The sequence below is a fragment of the Hirundo rustica genome, chromosome 9 (genome assembly GCF_015227805.2).
Source record: "Hirundo rustica isolate bHirRus1 chromosome 9, bHirRus1.pri.v3, whole genome shotgun sequence".
Taxonomy (NCBI): Eukaryota; Metazoa; Chordata; class Aves; order Passeriformes; family Hirundinidae; genus Hirundo; species Hirundo rustica.
In genome coordinates, this window is record NC_053458.1 from 7628344 (window position 1) to 7648419 (window position 20076).

The 20076-nt window shown below is 40.4% G+C and overlaps 1 protein-coding gene across 1 annotated transcript in view; it reads left to right on the plus strand.

Annotated features, from left to right (window-relative positions):
* Positions 1 to 5137: 5137 nt before the first annotated feature.
* Positions 5138 to 20076, plus strand: part of SPATA6 (spermatogenesis associated 6) — a 41856-nt gene continuing 26917 nt past the window's right edge. The window contains exons 1-7 of the mRNA XM_040073037.2: positions 5138 to 5270; positions 9879 to 10016; positions 11364 to 11412; positions 12156 to 12197; positions 13553 to 13677; positions 17831 to 17911; positions 19743 to 20021. Coding sequence (XP_039928971.1) covers positions 5223 to 5270; positions 9879 to 10016; positions 11364 to 11412; positions 12156 to 12197; positions 13553 to 13677; positions 17831 to 17911; positions 19743 to 20021 — 762 coding nt within the window. The 5' untranslated portion in view covers positions 5138 to 5222. The remainder of the gene's footprint in view (positions 5271 to 9878; positions 10017 to 11363; positions 11413 to 12155; positions 12198 to 13552; positions 13678 to 17830; positions 17912 to 19742; positions 20022 to 20076) is intronic.

The following is a 20076-nucleotide window of genomic DNA, read 5'->3' on the forward strand; positions in this document are numbered from 1 at the left end:
TACATTTTTCATTTGACTTATTTCACATAAAATTTCATAGAGGATAAAATGATGGGAGGCAAAGAAGCAATGATATTTCTGTTTTATCTCTTTCTAAGGACCATAAATCTTTCTGAAGTATCATTAATTATAGCAGCACCATTCACAACGCTATTGTTAAGGGTCTATCAGCAGTCCCATCATAAAGCCCTATTTTCAGGGGTTTATAACTTGGTTAGAAGAATTTTGTTTCTGGCAAAAACTTTGCTGGGGCAATGTCTCCATCTAAGACAATTTATTTTAAATGTAAAGCACAAAGAAAAAATGTTAGCTCTTTTGAACCAAGTAAGGAAGAGACTTGAAACTTTCTGGGGTACAAAGCTAATGCTGTCTTGGCTGATTGAATTTGTGCCATCTGTGAATTCCTAAGACTGCATTCAAAGAAGTTATCTCTTAGATGAGTTTAGGTGATTTCTTTACAACACAAGTTTCCAATTACTACAACTGAATTCAAGATCCAGAATATTCCTCTAGCGGCTGCAATCAAATCAGGTTTGATTTCTTTAGCTGCAGTCAGTTGAGAAAGAATTTAGCAGACCTGGCAAACAGCTTACATGTTGAGAAAACTTCGGTGTCTTTAGACAGCTTGCCTTTTTTTTTGTCACAGGCAGGATACACATCAAGAGTGAGTGAAGCTAATGCTCACATGCACCCAAGTGAGTATTGACTTAGCAGCAATATGGAGGAATTGCTCTGTCGTGGCTGACCCACAGTGAAATGCTAAAGAGGCACCGAGCTCCTCCAGATGTACAGTGAAAATGCTCTGCAAAAGGCACTGGTGAGACTGGGAGGGCATGGCGAAGAAAGGTCACTGCTTCACCCGCATAAAAACATGAGCAGGTGGCCTTTTGCCTGTAGCAACTCGTAGATTCATCAAGAAAGCCAAGAGCTCTGCCCAGCTGTGTCTTTGCACATCGGGAAAGAGCAAGACGCTCAATACGACGGGATCAACAAAATCATTGTGGCCTTTTTCAAAAGCAATAGATATTAATGAATGGGAACTTCTGGGCAACTTTTTCTCCTGATTTAAAGTAGAAAATGTATTTTGTGAGGATTGTGCTGACACCCTCAGGTAATCTCCATCCTCTGTCTTCATCAATAATCTAGCACTCTACCTTTTCCTGTTACATTACTGTCTGCAGTAATGTAATTCACTTTGGTCCCCTTAGATCCTATTAGAATCTCTCACATCACAAAATTCTTCCAGCTCTGCTCTGTAGTGTTCTGGGATTATTTAGTCTTAACTTCTGCTGCCTATTTTCCTCTACAACAATTCTTTGCACAGGGACTGACTTTTGTGGATTGTACATTTAACCTCATAGCAAGTCAGAAGATCAAAATTCATCCATGGGGATATTGTCCAGTGGGGTCCCCAGGGCACCCTAATTCTGTTTGAAACACTGTTGAATGTATCTTGTGATAACAAGTTCCACTATCTAAAGTATCTTCTTCTATCAGTTTTAATTTTGCTGTCTTTTAATTTCACTGCACGTGTCCTTTGAAAGGATAAATAGGCCTGGGCAAAGAGAATAACTTATTTCTACATATTAGTCAATCCCTTATGTACCTCCTTTGTATTACGTCTTATTTTTCTTCTTTGTAAAGTAAAACAGTCTTAATATTTTGTTTGCTTGGCTTTGTAATGTAGAAATCTTAGCATATCCTGTAATTTATTGCTGTTATTCGAGCAGATGCCTTCCTGGAATTCTCCTCAGTTATTAATGGAAAGTTAGTCATGTTCGGTGATGATACCTAAAGAACAGGCTTGACATGCAGGAACAGAGATGTCTCCTCTGGCTGCCCAGGCTACATCAGGCGCTTAAAGTAGGCAGAAATGGACCTCTGAAAATGTTCCTAAGAACTGTAGCAGAGGGTGGCAAAATGTGGAAAACTCCTTTATTCCTTTCACTCTGATTGCCAGGATGACTGTGAAATACCACTTTTCACCTGTGTTCTGCTTGCTAAGAAATGAAGAAAACCATTCCTGGCTTCTTAGCTGAAAGTGAGCCTCTGACAAGCTCAGTGATGTTAGTCTGTGATCTCCAGCCTGATCTGATCTAATTCTGTATAACCCTAGTATTTCTTAGATTCTGAACTGTACAATACCCAGAGTTTGGAAATCTGATTCTCCATATTTCAATGTACTGAAACTCCTGATGCCTCACCATCACAAGAACTGCAATATTATGATATAAATCTTGTGGCAATTATCTTAAACCAGCACAACCTCAATCTTTCGACAGTTACTTCTAGTTTGCAGTGGTAGAAATAAGAGCAAAATTGAGTATCTTGATGACATCACAGCTCTTCTGTAGCAGCCATGTTGGAGGGCCCAGAAGACAGGAAAAGCTGAAGCCCATAACTGGAGGAGATTGTAAAAAAAAAAAAAAAAAAAAAAAAAAAAAAAAACAAAACAAACAAACAAACAAAAAACACACAAAAAACCCCACAACGCAGAGCAGTCATTCAGAGTCTTTTAATACATGGAACTAAGTATAAGTAGTGTTACAAAAAGATTTACTGCCGTAAAAGCAAAGGAATTCATGGCTTGCACAGCAGGGAAACTTTACAGCAGCTAAAATCTCAGGTCTATTACAGAAGCAAGCACTTATTTTTGGTTTTGGTTAACATTTTTTTCTTACTAGAAATGAATTTTTACTAGAAGCTGGGGTTTTCCCTCATTGTCCCCTGGATTCCTGCAGTGCAAATGCAAGTGTAAATCATGCATTTAACAAAAATGAGAAGGTCCAGCTGGGTGTCGCACTGCTGCAGAAAGGGCTGGAGAGGAAAGCACTGCAGCAGCAGCAGCCTTTCTTTCCAAGGCCCAGCAGGGCAAAGGGGCAGAAACTCTGCAGACCAGAAGGTCTGCCAAGGAAAAGCACTGAAATTCATCACTGGCTTATCACTTTGGAGAAGCTTTCTGTCCTGCCTTGTGCTCCTTTTTCAAGGGCTATAAAGTACTTCTGTTCCAGGGCACTGCACATGGATATTAAATTCTCATCACAAACATGATACCATTCTTGATTCCAGCATAATATCTATCTTCTTTTCTTATATGGCCACACTTACGATAATATCTCATATTTCACAATCTTTAACACATTATTTATCCCTCCAAAAAGCATGTATATGAGTGGTAGCTGAAAATAAGCAATAAACCACTTTAATACTGTTACCATCTGAAGCTATGGATCTGTGAGAATTTTCTTCTCATTAACTCTGGAATGCTATTCATAAATTTGAGACTGATAATGCTTAGAAAATTATTTTATCCAAGAGTAAGCCTCTTCTTAATAGATGTACTAGAAGACTACAGAAAATTTTCCAGGTCCTAAACACAGAATCCATTGCTAAGACAAAAAAATAACCCCAAAAAACCACCAAACCAAAACAACCCAAGCCACACCCTAAAAAAGACCCAAACCCCACCTAAATAGAAACAAACAAAAAACCTCCTCCCACACCTTAGAGCTGTTACAAAAGTCACTTTAATGAAAACATGGCCTGCCTTTCCAATTTTTTATTTATTTTAAAAGATTGGCATGAAGTGTTAGTAGTGATATTTAATCCATCTATAGATTTTGCTTTTGTCTGCACTGGCATATTATGTTCTTGGCTACTTCCTTTAAAAAAAAAAAAAAAAAAAAAAAAAAGCGGGGGGGGGGGTGAGACTGTTTCTTTCCAGATCACTTAGCATGATTTTTATTTGAAACTGTAAAATTAAAATAAAGCCAAGGGATACATTTGAGCCACTGCTTTCTTTTGGAAGCAATTAAAATTTTCTGTCCTCTCTACAACCGTACTTGTGAACTCAGAAAGAATATTTAAAGCCTGAAATCCCCTCACGGTCTGAGGCTGAAACAACTTGCACTTGCCAAGACAGAAAATCAGACTATTTTGGTGTTGGATAGGATTGTAAATACACTGAAAACAACTGAGCAGCAGATACATTGGGGAATATCCTTGATACGACCAAAATGGTGAAGATCAAGGAAATAAATCTGAGTTAGTGCGAGGGTAGGAATAAACAGACAGTTTCAGATATGAGCGTGCAGACAAGTCTTCAAAGATGGCACCACTCAGAATAAACCCTGTGCACTGTGTCACACCCACAGAGGACACTGAAATGGGATACCTGAGTCAAAAGGGCCCAGATGCCTACAACACATCAAAATTGCATCAAAAGACAAAAGGAAAACAAACAAAACAAAACAAAACAAAAGCATGGAAATCCAGTGCTTTTTAGCTATTTGAGCCTGGAGCTGTATAAAACTTGGTTGAGACCCCTCTGCTGAAGATTCTCTCTGCACCTTTCTGCAGGAGGACCAAGAAGCTGGAGGAATCCGACACATCCCGAGCTTCACATTCCTCCTGGATGCTCCAAAGCAGCACTGTCCTTGCCTGTGACCCATCTGGTTCCCTTCCCCACACTGGACTCTTGTGCTTTCACACCAGGCCTCCAAAACCCGTCACTGTCACTGTCCGACCTTCAGGAGGCAGAGCCTGGAAATTGTATTTTATCTACTATTTTATCACTTTTGATACACTCCAGCACCCCCCCAGCAGCTCCACAAGACCTTGTGGGGAGTGCCAGGACGAGCCAGCCTGAGCTCGGGAAGTGGGAAGGTGGAAGAAGCAGAGAAGGTTGTGGGATGAGCAGGGATGAGGGACAGGATTAGCGACAGGACAAGAGGACGTACTCTTAAAGTGTGCCAGCGGACGTTTAGGTTGGAAATTATGAAGAATTTATTCACGGAAAGGATGATTAAACACTGGAACGGGCAGCCCACGGCGGCGTCGTGGAGCCAACAGCCCCCGGAGGCGTTTAAGGAGAGACGGGACCTGCCGTAATCTAACTGAGACAGTGGTGTTCGGCCCTAGGTTGGACACACCGACCTCAGAGACCTTTTCCAACCTAAGTAATTCTGTGAGGCCCTTTGAAGAACACCAAGGCGCTGAGTGGAAGGTGACACGGGATCCCAGGAGACTCTTGTGGGCAGGCCCAGCACTGCCTCTCATCATCGCAGCGCGATGGCGCCGAGCCCGGGGCGGGGCGGGGACGGGGAGGGGAGGGAGGGGGAAGCCGCCCCCGAGGAGGGCGGAGCGGCCGCGCCCCGGTTACCGTGACAACGGCGTCGGCCGAGCCCGAGCGGCCCGGACCTGGCAGGCCCCGCTGCCCGCCCATGCCGCGGAAAGCGCTGCGCTGCGTCCTGCAGCTGGAGCTCCGCTCGGTGAGTGCCCGGGCCGCCCTCCCCGCCCGCCTCAGCCGGGCCGCGGCCGGCAGGAGAAGCCGCGCTTGGCTCTTCCGGCATCGCTTCCCGCCCCGCGTTCCTCTGCCGGCCGCCGCCCCGCGCTCCCGGCCCGGCCGATCTTCTGGGGGGCTGCTCCGGGCCGTGCTGCCGAGCGGGGGCCGCGATCCGTCCGGAGATCCAGCCGCTGTGTGTGGGCATCCTCCGGCAGCCGGTCCCCGCTCCCCCGCGTTGGTGTTGGCAGCCGCCGTGCCCCCCCGCAGCTCCCGTTTTCCTGTGGAAAAGTTGTGGGGCGTGTTTGTCCCTGTACCCCGGCCCTTCCGCTGGTGTTAGCAGCAACCGTGCCTCTTTAGAGTTCTCATTTTCCTGTGGAAAATGTGTTTTTTAAAAACACACTGATTCTTGGGAAGCTGTAGGGTGTAGGGAAAATCACTCTCGGTCCCAGGAAAGAGCGGCTTGGTCGTGGCAAATGCCGCCCTGTGAAGGACAGGATGTGGCTCTGGGCAGCTCTGAGTACCTGGGCGTTACATGGCGGGGAGTGAGGTCAGAAAGTGTGAAAGTAGAAAGTTTTGACATTAATCACGTCAGGATTGTTCTCTTTGCACTTTGCGAAGTCTTGTGCTTATGTCCAAGCTGGGAACACAGCAAGGAGCTGTATCACTCTCCTGAAAACTTTTCAGAAGTAGCTGTGTTAGGCAGTGCCCTGTTACCCTGGAGCTGGTGGCTTCATATGCCTTGGTCCTGTAATCCAGAACAAGCACTGCCACACATACATCCGCTGCTGAGAGGAAAACACAAGATGTCATCCACAAAACTCTAGTGCAGAACCAGGAAGTATATACTGGGAAATTGCCCAGGTATTCCTGGTTGCTTAGCTACCCTCGTTCCCAAACTTGAGTGGCTGCTCTGAAGCAGAGCTGTGGATTTCCACACATGGATGGCGAGGGTGTCACCCTGGCGGTGCTGCTGTGCTGTCTCAACAGCTGGTGTTTGTCTCCACATGCCAAGGCTTGCTTGGTTCCTGGAGCAGAGCAATGTGCTTCCCTTTTCTGTTCCCAGTGCCTGTGAGCTGTTCGTGTGCCAGGAGGGAGTACAGGGAAGACATTTCCCCAGGGTAAGGTTTTCAGTCGTGAGGTATTTGATGTTTACCCTGCTCTCAAGGCTACAAATAAGAATGGAAAGAGACTAGTCTTACGCAAATGTCAACGCTGGCTTTTCACTTAAGGAATTATTTCTTTCCTTGGCCTTTGCTCACTTGATGTGTTTTTTGGGCAGCATTTCTTTCATTTCCCAGTCGATCTTTGTCAGCTGAAGCAGCCTGGTATTTTTGGCGGTATTTTGTGTGATGGACTCACCAGCCTTCTAACCATCTTAGGGATGGCAGCTACTCTTCCACTTTGAATTTGCATTGGTCAGAGTCAGAATTGAACTCTAAATTCCAAATGAGGTCTTGCTTTTGTCTTAGGTGAAATAGGGGGAAAAAAAAGTCCAACTTTCATCCTATATATCTTAATATGAGCCAGGGTCATTAAAAATGTTGAAAGACATGAATCCCAGTACACAGAGAGGAATATTTTTAATGGTAACCTCAGCTTGATACCTCCTGGTTTTTGCCCATTATTGATGCTGTCCTTTGGCCAGTTCTGTACCACCTTTGATACTAAATCCTCTACTAACTAGTCTTACTTTTTTCATCATAAATAATAATTTCTCATGATACTATATTATATCCTTTATCCAGAAAATGGATCTTCAGGAAAATGGAGAATTTTGCTTGATTGATCTGTTTTTATGGAGTGTGTCCTGCTGTTTTTTTTCTAGTGATGTTTTCATTCATATCTTTATTCTTTATTTTTGAATATTTAAATATTTTGATCAATGGGGTTATCAGTTTTCAGATCTCTCTGTCTCACATGGTCCTTGTCTTTGTTATTTTTCAGCAGATTCTACCTTCCCTATTTTCATTACATTTCATTTAAGAGAAATTACATTCTTTCACAACATGTGCTGAAGATGATTCAGCCTCCCGGTGGCTTCTTGGTCCAGGCCTAGTGCATGTTAAGTGACTTTCGTTTCCATCATTAAATTCTTTGAGTTGTCTTCTTTCTCCAGTGTTAAATTTTATTAAAAACAAGGCAAAATATTCAGTTGTGTTTGAGACATAGATTTGTTAGCTTTCACATCTTGGCTGATTTATAATACATCCGTTAATTCTCTCATTGTTTCCTTTATTTGTGACCAAAGTCTTGTCCAAATTTCTGATCTATTTTCCTGCCCTTTTCACAGTGTTCTGCATATATCCACACCCTCTTCAAAGTCTGTCCATTTGTGTCAGAAGTTCTGCTCTTTGTTGTTCCATTGCTTTAGGATACAGATGGATTTTGCTGCCTTTGACTAAATGAAATTCCAAGATCTTCTCTGATCTGAGTCCACCAGCTCTTTGGTTTGTCTTGCTGGTAGTTTTCTTCATTTCTCTCTCAAATGGAAGGCCCTGCTTAAAGTAGTTTTTTAGTTTGGTTTATCCTGCCATGGACAGTGTGTAATAAGTGCCCCAGAGGGTTAAGATCAGTAGAATTCTGTCCTTTTCCGTGAGCTTAATTCAGTGATTTCCTTATGGCTATTTGTGATGTCCCAGCAGTGGGGCTGGTACACATTTTCAATCCTCCTGGGAAATTTTCACAGAGATATCCAGGATAACACTGTCCTAGAAATTTCTCATTGTCCTTGGGGTTGCCTGGGAGGTCAGTTAATTGCAGCACTGATATCCCTCTTCCTTAGCTGATCCATAGATAACACCATTACCGTCCTTAAAATCTTCCCTTATCCTACTGGAGCATTCTGCAGCCAGACAAGAGCTTCGGTTTGTCTCCCAAGGGTTATGCAGCTCGGCATGTTACAGAATGGGTGTCATGAACTGCAGATATGCACGTGTCATTCCTTTTTGGAACTGCTTTAAAGTTACATGGCCACGTAAATTTGGTGTTCCAGCCCAGGAAATTATTTGTGCCTGTTTATCTCCAGGGTAGTAGAATCATGAGTTTCCACGTGTGCTGTCTCGGTGCACATGTTCATTTGTAAGAATTCCTTCTCTTTTTGCCAGAAAAAATGGCACCTGTTGTTGGCAGGTTTGCCCATTCCAGCATCTTCAGATCTCTTACTTTGCATCTCAATAAATAGGCAAACATTGGTTCCCTTCTCTAAGGTGAAAGGCACAAAACTCCAGTTAAAAATGGTTGCAAATTCTACAAAAATGTTGAAGACAAAAGTGAGAAGTAAAGCTGATATGACATGTAGTTTTGGGGTTCTTTCCTTGTATGAATGAAATCTGTCTCTCTCACTCCTGTTCACACTTGGAACTGCATGAGTGTCATACAAGCTGTTTAATGCTTGACAGACTGTTTCAGTTGGGTTATCCATTATTCTGGCACTTTCTTTGTAGATTTGAAGCCCTCATTTACATGGAGAGGAAACCCTTTTTTTTTCTTCTCAGTTATTTGTGAGTAGAAGAACTATTTTTTACCTTATACTTTATCTGTAGTGATTGATCACACATGGTTTTCATTTAGTTCTTCTACCTGTTTTCCTGCTGTTTATATAGTTTTCTTTTAAATCCAGTTAGGATTTCTCAAGTAAAGTGTTCTATTGGGAATAGGAGACTGTAACCAAACCACTTATTTTAATTCCCATCACTCTCCTCCTTTGTCTTCCTACCTGGCAGTTGAAAGCCTGAACACTTTCTCCAGAAACGTTATGTTGGAAGAGACAACCTTGTATTTCTAATACTGATATAAAAAATGAGCATGAGACCTTAAGTGAAAGGTGTCAATTCTCTGTCAGGGAAATAAATCCACATGGTTTGGAGAAAGTAGCAAATAGTTTTGCAATGAATTGTGTACATTCTTGCAATCAGAGTTTTAAAAACAGACCAATTTCTTACCTAAAGAATTTAGGAATTGTACAGAGACGGTTGAGAGATTTGTGGCAGTATTTGGCAGCCTAGCGAGAAGCCTTCCCTGCTCTGAGTTTAGAGATGGCCAGACTTCCCAGAGAAAGGAAGAAATGTGTCTGGTAGTAATGGAATAACAGTTGTTTTTTCTCGTTTACAGATAATTTGCAAATAAACTTGTCCTTTCTGGTGGCTGGACAGAGGATGGATGTCTAAGCACATAAATTTACCAGCTACATTCTGTAGTTAGGCTGAAGTTTGGGTGGGGTTCTGGGTGTTAGCATCATGTAGACTTCATTCTACATGAGTCTTCATAGAGAAGATGGTTATGCCTTACACAGTCAGTGCATGCCTTTAACTGTAATAACCTGGCCTTGGGTTTCAGTTTTGGTTGAAGACAATGGGGTGTGTTTACTTTAGTAAGAAAAATTTGGTCCTGGTTGTTTTAAAATGATGGTGTTTTTTCCTGGCCTGTCTGTACAAATAGAATTGCTTTAGAGAAGATTTTTTTCACTCTAGTCTGTTATATCCTGACTTTCACAAGTCAACCATTTCAATCTTGACTGTTTCATTTTTATCTTGAAAACAGCCATTACTTGTCTAGCTAAAGTTCAGTTTGTTTAATGAGTGTGCTACTCCTACAGATAACTTGTCCTGGAGTGGTGCTGAAAGACAAACAGGAACTTTATCTCAGTGTCTTTGTACTTGGGAAGTACAAAAAAACTGAATGTGTCCCTGCAGTGTTCCCACTCTTCTTTCAAGAAAGACTACTATTTGAAAAGGTAAGATATGTCAAGGGCTGATACAACCCAAATAAACCCCATCACAAATTCCACAAAAATTGTCTGCAAAACCCATGAACACAAATAATCATGCTGAGAGCTCCTGCTTCTCTTTAGCACAGAGAAGGAGTGTGCCTGTATTGTCCATATGGGGACTCAAGAATTATGTATACTGAAGATTCTAATGTATGATGAGACTTTCTAGGTGTTTGTTGATTCTTTTGTGAACCGTCCTTCTTCGGTGTCTGTTTCCCCGCTTTAAAAGGACTGGATGTTTTTGTTCTAAAAATTATGGCAAGGTGAAGAACAGAGACTATACAATATAGGAGAGGCAACTTAATTTAGTAGAAAGATAAAATAGCAGCTCAAGCCTTTTTGGTGACATCTTACTCCCTCTGAGATACTTTTTTCGTGGTTTGTCACTGGAATTCCCAGACTGGTACTCTGGCCCTATAATTTATAGTTGTTTATCACATATTCTGAGTCCCTACTAGCTTCATTATTAGTACCACAGGGATAATGAAACATGGTATCTTATAGATATGATCTGGCTTCTTCACTACCTATGAATAATAATACTTTGCCCTTTCTAGTTCTTTTCCTTTAAGCATTCCCCAGCACTTTGAAAACCAGGCTGAGTAAACTCGCTCAGAGTGGATAAGAAGTGGATAAGAAACAAACAGTGATAATTTCACTACCTATGAAGAGTAGAAAAGACCATCATTTTTAAAGGCAAACAACACAGACTTCTTAAGGGGAATGTACTGAATGCTGTTTTCAGGGTAATGTAGGGGACTTCTATCCAGTGCAACATCCTCTCCTATTCCTTGCTATCTATTCACACAGGATTCGGGTTAAAAAAAGCTTGAACAGGAGACTGAAAAGTCACCTCTGTGAAAATGAAGCTTAAAGCATTACTAATAAATTATAGAACATTGATCTATCAGAATTGGAGTACATTCAGCAATTCAATTTTATGTTTCTCTCTTGAAATTTACTTAGACAGTGCTTACCTTTACATCTTCAATTCTTCACAATAAATTATTTCTGTTATTTACATACAGAGAGGAAACTCTCTATGGATAGAAAGTATATGACAAGAACTGCTGGCTTTTAATTAATTTGATCATGTTCCAGATGATAATTTTAGTATCCTTTCTTTTTCCAGTGGGGATAGGACTCTTGACAACCATCTTGGCATGGAAGAGCATTGATTTGTGGGGTTGTTTTCCTTCTCTTTCCCCAGAGGTCCTTCTAAATACTTCGATTGTGACATTATTATTGTTATTATTATCATCATCATCATTATTATCATTAATAGTATCATTATTATTTTTTCTTTTTCAGACATTTGCTAATATAGTTGATCCTGGAGACCTTGTGAAGTTACTGGAGTGTACGTTCTGGTTTTTTATATACTATGTTGTATCCATTAATGCCATGCATATATGGGCTCTAAAGATGTTTTGGAGGTTTTAAGTATGTGATAGTTTTTCTATCAGGAGCCTGTTCTCTAAAAATCAAGTGGATAACCACTATTATCTAACAAAATGCCTCTAGAAATGTATGTTACTTGCTTTGGAATGGGAAGAGGGTAAAAAGTCATAAGTGGTTGAAAGTCCAGCTGATTATCTGGTAGTGGGTTCTTTTATATGGTCGTTTATTTGATTAGTTGTCAAATTACAGAAGGATAAACTTCCAATTTTTGTCAAATTATGCTTTAAATTTTTAAGAAGATTATGCCTTGCTACATGTGCATGATGAATTGTGGTGAGAAAACACTGACCCAAACTCAAACTGCAGGAATATGCACCCTCACATGGGAGTTATCTGTAAAGGGGGCAAAGCTTGAATAATCTTCTTTAAGAGGACCAACTTGGCAGCAGATAGAATTTACCAAGTTCTAAGTCAGATTCGCTGTTGTCATTTGTACCCTGCTAATGACATTGTGTTCATCTGTGATGTTTATGCAAGCTGCACTAAATTTTATCTTATTATTGATGTGGTGGAAACGGTGCAGTGATGTGCAGTGCTGTGAAGCATAAATCAGTGATCCATTGTTTTGGGGCTTTAACTATGGGAATTTTCATTTTAGTTTTTTTTTTTTTTAACTCGTGAAAAAACTTTTTTCTCTTCTAGTTGACACAGCAGTACTTGAACTAATACAGCTTGTTCCTCCAGGTATTGTATCAGTCTTTTCATAAATTATGCAGTTTAATAGGTGAATTTCTAGGACATTACCCATTACAGCACAATCACTTTTTCCAACACACAAACAACACTGAAAGCCCTTCAACAAATAGTCCTCTGAATAGAAAATGTTAATAGATCAAGAGGATCTCATTCTTGAAAGAGAATAATAACTGAATATTTAAATGTATCATACTCAGGCTTAGGAAAGTGATAATATTTTAAAAAAGGAAAATGAACTGAAATCATCCAGTGCATAATTATTAACTGCATCACAATTCACTTGCAGAGAGGCTGTCTGTGAAATTCAGAGTGCATAATCTTGTTCTCAGAGTGACACTTTTTTTCCTTCCGTTTTAATGGTGACCATTGGGAAAACTCTTATCCTCACTATAAGTGTTACAGGTCTCTTGGGATGTGTGAAGATAATAAATAGCGATTTGTCATACTTCTGTTATTGGTTTGTGTGATTATAAAAATCTATTTTAATGAAATTCAAGTGTTCCCATGAATAATGTAAATCTGCATTTTATTGGAAATAAAGTCAAGTTTTAAAGAGGACTCATTTGGAAACTGTGGTATTAAAAGCACTCTGTCACTTGTCCTTAATACTTTCAAGGAAAGTACTGCTTCTCTCAGGTGACTCACCAGACTGTTTACTTGAAGAAATGTAGTGAATGGGGAATTTTTTTTTTTTTTTTTTTTTGTGGGAAGGTAAAGGATCTTGCATAAGGAATTTATTTTCAGGGCTCAGACATAGGTGTGATACAGCCCAACATAAGCTAGCAAGATGGCTGCAATTGCACAAGTTACATTTTTTTAGAATATACATTCAAGGTTTTACCTCTAAAGAGAAGCTTTTTTTCATTAGAAGTAGCAAACCAGGGTATTGAGAAAACCTTGAAATAATTATTTTGCTGTTGCTTGTGTTTCTTTCTTACTGCTATTATTATTGTTCTGTAGTATGGAATGGTAGTTTTTCATAATGGATTGGCTGCCATTAAAAAGATACTGGTTTTTTCTAGGGCATGGAAGGGAAAGAAAGAAGAAAAGTACTGAAAAGTTACCTGAAGAAAACCTTTCATGTGCCTGTTATAGAACAGTTAACACAATCTTCTTTAATTTTTTTCCAGTAACATTGAAACATAGTTTCATAGTAGATTCTGCACATTTTTGCTGCTGATGTAACTTGATGAGGTTATTTGCTAGTGCTATAAGAGTTTTAGAGCCATGCTGTTAATTTGCAAAGTGCAGAATTTATCCTGGTTTCAACATGGCTCTGTGTGTGGTATCTGTGCTGTGTGGCTTTGTCTATTTTCCAATTAAAGTATGTATTTTCTTTTTAGTGGGAAAAGTTCTAGCTACATATGAAGAAAATACAAGAGATTTCCTGTTCCCTGACCCTAAGCTTACCCATGGGCACCGTGGTTTGGAGCGTGAGATTTTAATGAAGAGGTCCCCGTTTTTCACAGTGAGTGAATGTCTGTGGATTGTATTTATGACACACTCTGCTTCACTGAAGAAACCCCTTGAACTGCTTCAAATGAAAAGCGATTACTTCTGACAGATTTTGCCATTTTAAGGTGTTGAATGTACAAATCCACAGTTGAACTTCGGGGAAAGTATAATCTTTTTCCAAAATACTTCAAGAAATTATTTAATGTGGGAAAGTTAGTTTCCACTTGGTTTGCACTGTGGCACCATGACATGTCTCCATTCAGTTTAATCTCTGATGCAGCTGGTGGCTGAAGGGATGCAGGAGATGTTATATTTACTTCATGGTTCTCAACAGAAGCCATGTAACCCTCCTCCTTGGTCCCCTCTCCTAGCATTCTGGTACAGCAGCTAATTGGCAGAATGAGTGCAATGAATTAATGCTAATTTTCTGGAGATAAGGGCTCAAGTACTTATTAAATGAAAATGAATTCTTTTCACAGTGCCCTTTCATGAAGTTTGACTGTTGAATCTTAATTGTCAGCAGAATTACCCAGGAAGGCACTTTAAGGAGCATGGTGATGATGTGTTTTGAGGTTTTTGTGGAGTTTTACTGGTGGATTGTCAGGACATTTGGATAAGAACTCAATTACCCTGTCTGTTGTGGTTGGACTAAAAGCACGTGGGAGTAGGGAAATGCTGATTAAAGTTCTCTGGTATCTCTTAGCTGGTGTAGCCTTTCCCCTGAAAGGGCAACCTGGAAACTGCCCAGACCTTGCAATTAGAAGTGCTAATTTGGTATCTAATGCTGTGTTACATTTGAGTCAATTAGAGTTGTGATTTTGTGCTACAAAATGTCTGATTCTGCACTAGTTTTAACTGTCCCTGCAAAAACAGCCATTATTTTTTGGCTGTAGTATCTCTTTGATATGGCTCATCCCATGCATCATGGTGTGGCTCAAGAGATGGGGAGGGACTGTTTTGCTTTCATACTTCTCATAGAACACACTTATCTGGTGTTGAGAAAGAATAGGCAGGTAGGAATAAATGAGGAGGTATTAGCCAAATGTTTTTAGATTTTTTTAGTGAGTCTTCATAGAAGCAGAGCTGCTAGAGGAGTTTGATGGGTTTTGTCAAACTGAGTTCTTTAAAACAAAAATTATGTATTTTCCAATAAAGAGAAGGTGCCATAATTTGTGAGCTGTGATAAATTGTGGTCAGAGTAATTTGGATGTGTAGCTGATGAATGATGACAATGTAGTGGCTTTAAAAAGTTGACTGCTCTAAGACACAAACGTACTTCAGTGTCCTTGAGAGCAGCATAAACGAAATCCATCTCTGCCCTGGGACACGGACTGCAGAAGCCTTTGTTGCTCTATTCCACCTCCATAGCTTGAAAGTACAGTTTAAGAGAGGATTTTGGCATAGTGACCCCCTTTTCAGGAATAACGCAGAAGCTGTGTTTGATGGCATTGGAGGGAGACTCCCAAAAGGAACTTCTTGTTCCTCTCCTTGTTTACCAAATGGAATAACTATGAAAGGATTTTTACCTCCAGTGGAAATGCAGTCTCAAGTCCCTCAATCTCCCAGTGTTCCCCGAGCTTTACTGGCAAGTGTCTCTCACTAAGTCTGTCAGCACGAAGTGCTGGATGTGAATGCTGAGCAAAAGGAGGTGTTAAACAAGGTCGTGAGAACCCTCACATTATTCCTATGCTACTGAAGCCATGAAAGTTATTTATAGCCAGCTGAGATGTTGAAAATTTTTAAGCGGCAGCTTTGCTTCAGTGGCACTTTGATTCCCAGTAAATTTGTCTTTTATTAAAAAAATAAAGGTAGCAACAGTAAGGTTACGGTTGTGGAGTTCAGATAGGCAGTGACAAGCAGCGTCTGATTAACACTGCTAATCTGCCAGTTGGAAGGAATCCCAAGTTGAGAGGATCAGAACTCCTCCAGAAATCTGGCACTTGGCTGATAATGTCCCTGGCTAAATGTCTTACGAGGTTTACAAACTCAGTGTGCATACAAGAAATGCCTCGAGTTATCTCTCCTGGTCCAGTGTTGCCCAGCTGAGGCTCTTGCTGGCTCTTCTGTATTTCTCTGCAACCTTTGCCTTTCAGAATATGTTTATGCCTGGACTGTGGTAGTGATTTCTTACAAATGTTCTTATCTCCATTCCTCACCTTCGTGCAGTATTTGCCACATTACTTAAAACAGTTTCTTTTTAGCTATGCTATCTTCCATTAACAGGCTGGTGTTAGGCCTTCTGTTATATTCATATATACTTTTTTAAGCTAGTCAAAAGCACATATTAGACTTGTGTTCTTCTAAATATGAACCACCTTTATATTTTTTCTGTGATCAAATTGCTATTATGTCCCTTCTGCTTAATGATTCGTACAGAACTCTCAGGGCTGCAGACACCACTAAGCCAGAAGCAGAAGAGATCCCAAAAACTTTCCAGCTGGATTTTCATTGACAGATGTGTTTGGGGCTATATGATGGTCTTTACATAACTCTATGTTGAATATCCTACAGCAATCTCTGATTTGGGATATGCAGAAAACAGCAAATCCTCTGATAGCTTTGGCCTGTGAGTTGCTTTTGACATGTCCATGCCTGTGCATTCAAATGCCATCCCATATTCCATCTCCACAGATTATTTCTCTGAAGAAACCAGAGTTTGTGTCATTTTTTAGGTATGAACACTTAACAATTTTGTAATCATTTCCAGTGTCTGTAAGAGCAGTAGGTGCTCTATTGTTGCATTTTATAGTAGACTTACTAATTTTGATGTGTCCTTTTTAAAATTGTTGATAGCACTTGACAATTCATTAGTAATAAAAACGAGTTGATTAAAGATGATCAGGCTTAAAACCTCTTTTATATGCCATAACTTGACTTGATTGAATCCTGGACTCTGTTAATTGCTGTGACTGAGCTTCCTTGGCATTTTTGTAGTTTGATTTCCATAATCCATCCTGGGGCCAGATCATGATCCCTAATGGGAAATCAGTGTTTAGGCAGGTGGTAGAGGATAGTTTGGTTCATCAATAGACTTCACTCATGAAGTGAAGCGAATTCTTATGGATGTGCGACAGTCACAAACAGACGCAGCTCCTTTTCGCGTCTCAGTGATTTTGTGTGTTCATGTGCGCAAATGCCTGTGCACTGAGATGCCTCAGGCAGAAAATTCTGTCCCTGTTGAAAGAAGAGAGGGTAGAAATTTCTGGGGGCACTTGGTTCTCTTGGATTCTTCAGAGCTGTATGAGATGCACATAGATGATTGCCACTTGTTTATAGCATATGTGGCATTTAGTTCTTTTATGCCTTTTTAAATGCTGCTATTTGGGAAATAGTGCTTGTGTGTTGTAATCCCTGTCCTTTACACCCAGTAAATTTTAAATGCATTGGCCGATGCTCAGTGAATAGGAAGGCAATCGTTTTCTGAGGTGTTATGTTCCTAGCCATGGCTGCAGTAAAAGGTGAGTGGAACAGAAGCTGCCCATCATGTAAAAATGGAGGAACCTGCTGGCCATTACTGTGTGTGTGCTGTGCTTGATCAGAAGGCCCAGTTGGACCCCACTAATTCCAAGTCGGACAAACTAGGGCTGCCTCATGGGCAGGAGGGCATTGTCAGGGGGTGGAACATGGTTATGGAACAAGGGAGGCGTCCACAGAAATCAGACTACTCCAAAGATTACAGCATGAAGGGTATTCTTAGTCATACTGTTACAAAAGAATAGTTACTTGCAGTGTGATTGACTGATTAAACAAAATGTTTTTACAAAAGAGATGGCACAACTGAGACTGTTCTCAAACAAGTTTCCAAAGTTAGCATTAATGAAACTTCTAGAGCTTGACCGATTTTTTTATTGATGCCATATAGCATGGTATGAAAAATCTTTTAAAGTGCTTTTGATAAAAAAATGTATTAAAATAAAAGTCAGACCTTAATTGTTGTACGAAAGCAGCGTAATCATCTGTAATTGAATTGTCAGAAATGCAAATGTTAGCATCTTGACATTTACCATTGCTGTTCTGTCTTCTCTAATTATCTTTATTAAAGACTGAAATTAACAAAGGAAATGGCTGAAAATTAGGAATGGTTTGTTACATTAGGTGACATTTACCTCTTTGATACCCTTTATCTTGAGTTGGAGCTTGATGTTCAATTATTGTCTCTCTTCTAGGGAATTGCACCAAAATTGAGATTTTCTACAACCTCCCTTATTTCAGACAGCCTGTTAAGCTTAGGAAGGAGTCACATACAGGTTAGCACAATTTAATTGTTTGCAATTTAATTTCTAGATTTAATATTGATGGCCTTGATTCCAATTTTTGCATGTGCTGCTCACTTCAAACTTTCCTCATTCTTTTGTTGTGGTTAAAGCAGGTATCATGGGTGCTTGACAACTTGATTAAATTTTTAATCAAGTATGAGTAAAGAGTGGGTTTGGTGCATGACAGTAGATGCTGAGAGTTCCTTGAATCTGAAACAATTATCAGCTGCTGCATTCTGTGATCAGCTGAAGTGTCAATCCCTGGTGTACTTGTACATGGGAAGATGCCTTTTCACCATTGTTACTGACACTTAAAATTAAGGACAGTGAAAACTAGGTGAAGTTAGAGAAGGTACATTATTAAACCAAACCAGTTAACTTAATTGTTTTCCATAACCATATCATTGACAGTAATGGAAATGCAGATTTTTGTTGAAAAGGCTATCACCTCTGTTAATCTGGAAATGCTGCTTTTGCAGCAAGTAAAATTAAAGGTGAAGTAGCACTCTTCTCTGGTCTCACAGATTGGAATTTTGGTTTGGATTTCTGGCACAAGCTGTCATGTGAAGTTACTCTTACATCCTCCCTCTTTTGCTGTCCTATTGAAAAATGGTGCAGCATCATTGAATGGGAATGGTTGTCAGGAAGGCTTGTGTGCAAAGACACTTAGGTGACTTTGGTTAGTGGCATTGCTAATGACTTCAATGAGAAATTTCTTCCAATTTAGCAAATGAAATGTATCGAGACAGAAAAAGAATTTAAAATCAGTGAAAATTGTCATTGTCAGAAAAGTGGCTTCAGTGAAGGTGACTTGAATAAGGGCAATTTGATTTAAAATTTAAACTGTTCCTAAAAGTATCTATGAATGGCAGCTCAGATTTGCTTGTGTTGCAGTGAAGGTCCAGTTTCACAACTGGAGTAAGCCAGGAGCAGCACTCCCTGCTTCTGATGAAGCTGAGATTAGTCTTAGAGAATTAGGTCTGGCTTTGTGTGGGCCAGGTCCATGGTGTTACTCACTGTCAGCTGCACCAGTGGGAGTTCAGAGAAGGAGTGTTAGGAATGGTCTCTGTGCTGCCCAGTTCAGATTCTGTCAATACAAAACAAACACACGGCCTCAGGCTCACTGGTGTTGGGTGTAGAGGGAAGGGCTTGAAGGCAGGCTGCACGTTTTATTTCTGGGTTCCTCTGAACCAAAGCAGTACATGTAACATTCAGGTTTAGGGCTAACTAGCTCCAGCTTGAAAAAGAATATCTAACAGGAAGGGTATTATTTTTCTCAACTAAACTTTACACTTGAAAGAACTACTAAATTCACTATAATCCAAGAAAATATAAATTTTAGAGAATGTAGTTGGCACTTTTTTTGGAGCATTAGGTAACTCTAAATGCATATAATTTAAACTATTAAATAGGCTCCTATTTTAATTTATGTCTTGTATTTTAGAGGGTAGGAATTTTAAAATAAAAGCTTAAACAGATGAAAATATGCTTCAAATCTGTGTATGGCTAAATTAGGTAAACTTTGTATTAAGGGAACTTGTGAAAAAATTCAATTTAATTTTTACAATCTCCACTTACTCTGTGAGAAGGCTAGTTGTGTAATTATCTGACACTTAGGTAGTACTAAGTGTTTAACCTTCTTTTGGTTTCAGAGAAAATGGTAAACAGGTTGTTTTTTAAATTGCTGATTGATTATAGTTTTGTGAGGGGAACTTTAGCTGCCATGACATCTCTTTCTGGTAAAATCATTACTTCCTTGTTTGCGTTACATTCAGCGATTTTACGTGCTGTCAAATCAGATCATTTCTCTTCTTCGCTTCAGGCTGATACGAACTTGGTGCATCATACAACCCTAAACGGGAAAATGCACTCAAAGCCACCGAAGAACACCCCTCCTTCAGCTGGGAAGGGCCGGGAGGGCCCGGCAGCCAGGAGCTACGAGCAGCCCACCATCGCCTCCAAGTCGCGCTCGCCGTCCCCGTACACCAAGCGCCGCATGTGCCAGCTCTCCGAGGAGGCGAGGCAGAGGCTGGCCCACCTGAACCTGGGGCCTCACGAGTTCAGGAGAGACACTGACAAACCTCCCTTTGTGATCAGACGGGTTTGTATTGGCTCCAAGGCGCTTCCAGCTTAAGCTCAGTTTAAATATTGTTCTT